Genomic DNA, 2,472 nt, shown 5'->3' with positions numbered 1-2,472 from the left:
TGTTGTTACATAGCAACTTAAACAAGCACAATCAGTATCCAATTCAATGTGTGATACCATCTTAAGAGAGAGATGAAAAGACCCCACTTGCCCAAGTTTACTAGCAGGAAATTGCAATCAACTTATGCATACTACTTGCAGAAATAAACCCTGAAGGACCTTGTACTCAGATGTGCAATCAAAAAGCAAAGTTTCATATCAATTCTTCTTCCTGTCCACATATCAGGAGCACCTCAGCTACCAAACAAGCATAGACACATTGCTCAAATTAATGAACAAATTATAAAAAATAGCAGCCCATGGGCCATAGTCCTAATATCATTCATGCAACATCAACCAGCATTTGGCTTACTCATGATGAATTCTAAGCACTCCACTAAATGGAGTATATCCAGAACAAAAATGTCTGCTTAACCTTCACCAATCATACTGTAAACGCACAATACAAAAGGACATGCAAAATAGAATACATTGGAAAGATGTTGAATAAGTATGAAACATGAGAGATAAACCAGCTGAGATGGACTACTCCAAGCAACAAAATGACTTGAGCAAAAAAATGCATCTTAGTGATCCTACAAACTTTATACACTTAGTTTTGGATTTGTTATCTACAGTTGAGAACCAGTGAAAGCACAGACATGTCTACTAAAATTGTCATTTCATCAACAACCTAGGGATTTAAGTAAGCATGCATGAGAGCAATAGAACAACAGAATTGTGAGAATGAAATTATGGTAATTCCAACCAGATCCAGCGCTACAGACAAAATAATAAGACAAAAACTTATAAGCTGAACCTTGCGTCGGTGATGGCTCTCCATGCCTAAAGGATACTAGATCAGTGTCTCCCTTCATCTTTTAGCTAGTAACCACATACCAAGCTTCATTAAATATACTGTAAAGTGTAAACACACAATGCAAAAGGACACACAAAACAGAGTACATTGGAAAGATGTTAAGAGTGTGAAACATGAGAGATGATCTGAGATGGACTACTCCAAGCAGCAAAAATTCTTGAGCAAGTTTGCATGTCCACCAAACTTGTCATTTCATTAACAGCCTCAGTATTGAAGTTAGCATGCATGAGAGCAATAGAACAGCAGAATTGTGAGTATAAAATTATGCACACATGGGTAGATCCAATCAGAACCACTGCCACAGACAAAAGAATGAGAAAAAAACTTATAAGCTGAACCTTGCATCAATTCTACTTCTCCATGCCTAAAGGATACTATACCAATGCAACCACATACCAAGATCAATCAAACATACTCAACTGTTATTTTCTTTATAGGTAAGTAAAACAGAAACATCATCATATCAGATTAAAAATCTTGTTCACACAAGCAGCCACCATCGCGGAATTATGAATATATAGCCATACAAGCATCTTCATAATTATTTTAATGTTATAACCCTATTCAAGAGGCAGATTTAGGCATCCAATTGATCAGGAAGGGAAGGGATCATCACCAAACAAGAAGAGGTAAAGGCAAAGGCGGACCAAAATCGATTCTTCCGTTACTTAGATTTTGTCGATGTCCTCATCCTCGAACTCGATGTAGTCATCAGCAGCGCCCTCATCCTCCACGTCGAGGCCTCCGATGCCCTCGTTGAGACGGATGTTCTCGGGAAGCTCGCCGTAGGCCTTGAGGAGGCGGGCCTCGTCGGGCATGTACTTGAAGATGACGTCGGCCTTGTCGTCCTGGTAGTCGCGGAGTCCCAAGAGGATGATGTCCCCGGCGGCGATCCAGACCTTCTTGTGCATCTTGCCGCGGATGTGGCAGAGCCGCTTGCTGCCGTCGATGCACATGGCCTCGCAGCGCCCGTTGCCGAGCATCCGGAGGACCTGGGCATACTCCTGCCCGTCCTCCTTGAAGACCAGCTCGCGCTTCTCGTCGTCGGCCTCGTTCTTCCCTCGCTTGCGGTTCTTCCCTCCCTTCCCCTTGTTCTTCGGCATCCTTGTTGTTCGTCGATCGAAACCCTAAACCTAGCGCTCGATCCTTTGGTCTCCTCGATCGGTATTTGTTTGGTGCTCCGAGATCGCGTTAGCGTCACGGAAACCTGAAGCCGCTGAGACCCTGCTTTTATATTCGCGGTGGAGGTAGATGTCGGTTAATCCATATTCGCACGAATCATAAAGCAAGCCCACTATGACAACTAGCGGGCCCAAACAAAGATATAACGATGGCCCATGCTTTCTTCTCGAAAATGCATTTCACCTCTTCCATCTTGACCACATCACGTACCTGTCACGTAATTGTAAGGTGGGACCCAGAAATCTTCACGTTACTGCCAATCGAAACGAGGGTACTGGGTGGGTAGTTGTAAACCAGTAGAGAAGTATTGCTTGGGAAATCAAATTTCGTCCTTCTATTTCATGATAATAACAGAAGGACTCCAAAATTTAGTGGGCAACCACATCTGTTCTTCATCAACCTTCTTTCTGAGGATATATCATTTATTATCT

At 42.7% G+C, this 2,472-nt stretch overlaps 1 protein-coding gene across 1 annotated transcript; it reads right to left on the bottom strand.

Moving 5' to 3' along the window:
• Positions 1–1,297: 1,297 nt before the first annotated feature.
• On the bottom strand, positions 1,298–2,056 carry LOC103992725 (eukaryotic translation initiation factor 1A). The gene has a single exon (XM_009412545.3). It carries the CDS (start codon positions 1,960–1,962, stop codon positions 1,528–1,530), a length of 435 nt encoding a protein of 144 aa, XP_009410820.1. The 5' UTR covers positions 1,963–2,056; the 3' UTR covers positions 1,298–1,527.
• Positions 2,057–2,472: the final 416 nt, after the last annotated feature.

This window comes from Musa acuminata, chromosome BXJ1-7, assembly GCF_036884655.1.
Source record: "Musa acuminata AAA Group cultivar baxijiao chromosome BXJ1-7, Cavendish_Baxijiao_AAA, whole genome shotgun sequence".
Taxonomy (NCBI): Eukaryota; Viridiplantae; Streptophyta; class Magnoliopsida; order Zingiberales; family Musaceae; genus Musa; species Musa acuminata.
Note: the sequence above shows the minus strand (reverse complement) of the source record. Positions and strands in the feature narration are given on the sequence as shown.

What these genes read in the sequence shown, in the direction of transcription:
- LOC103992725 (XM_009412545.3), bottom strand. Translation starts at nt 1,962, where the DNA reads ATGCCGAAGAACAAGGGGAAGGGAGGGAAGAACCGCAAGCGAGGGAAG.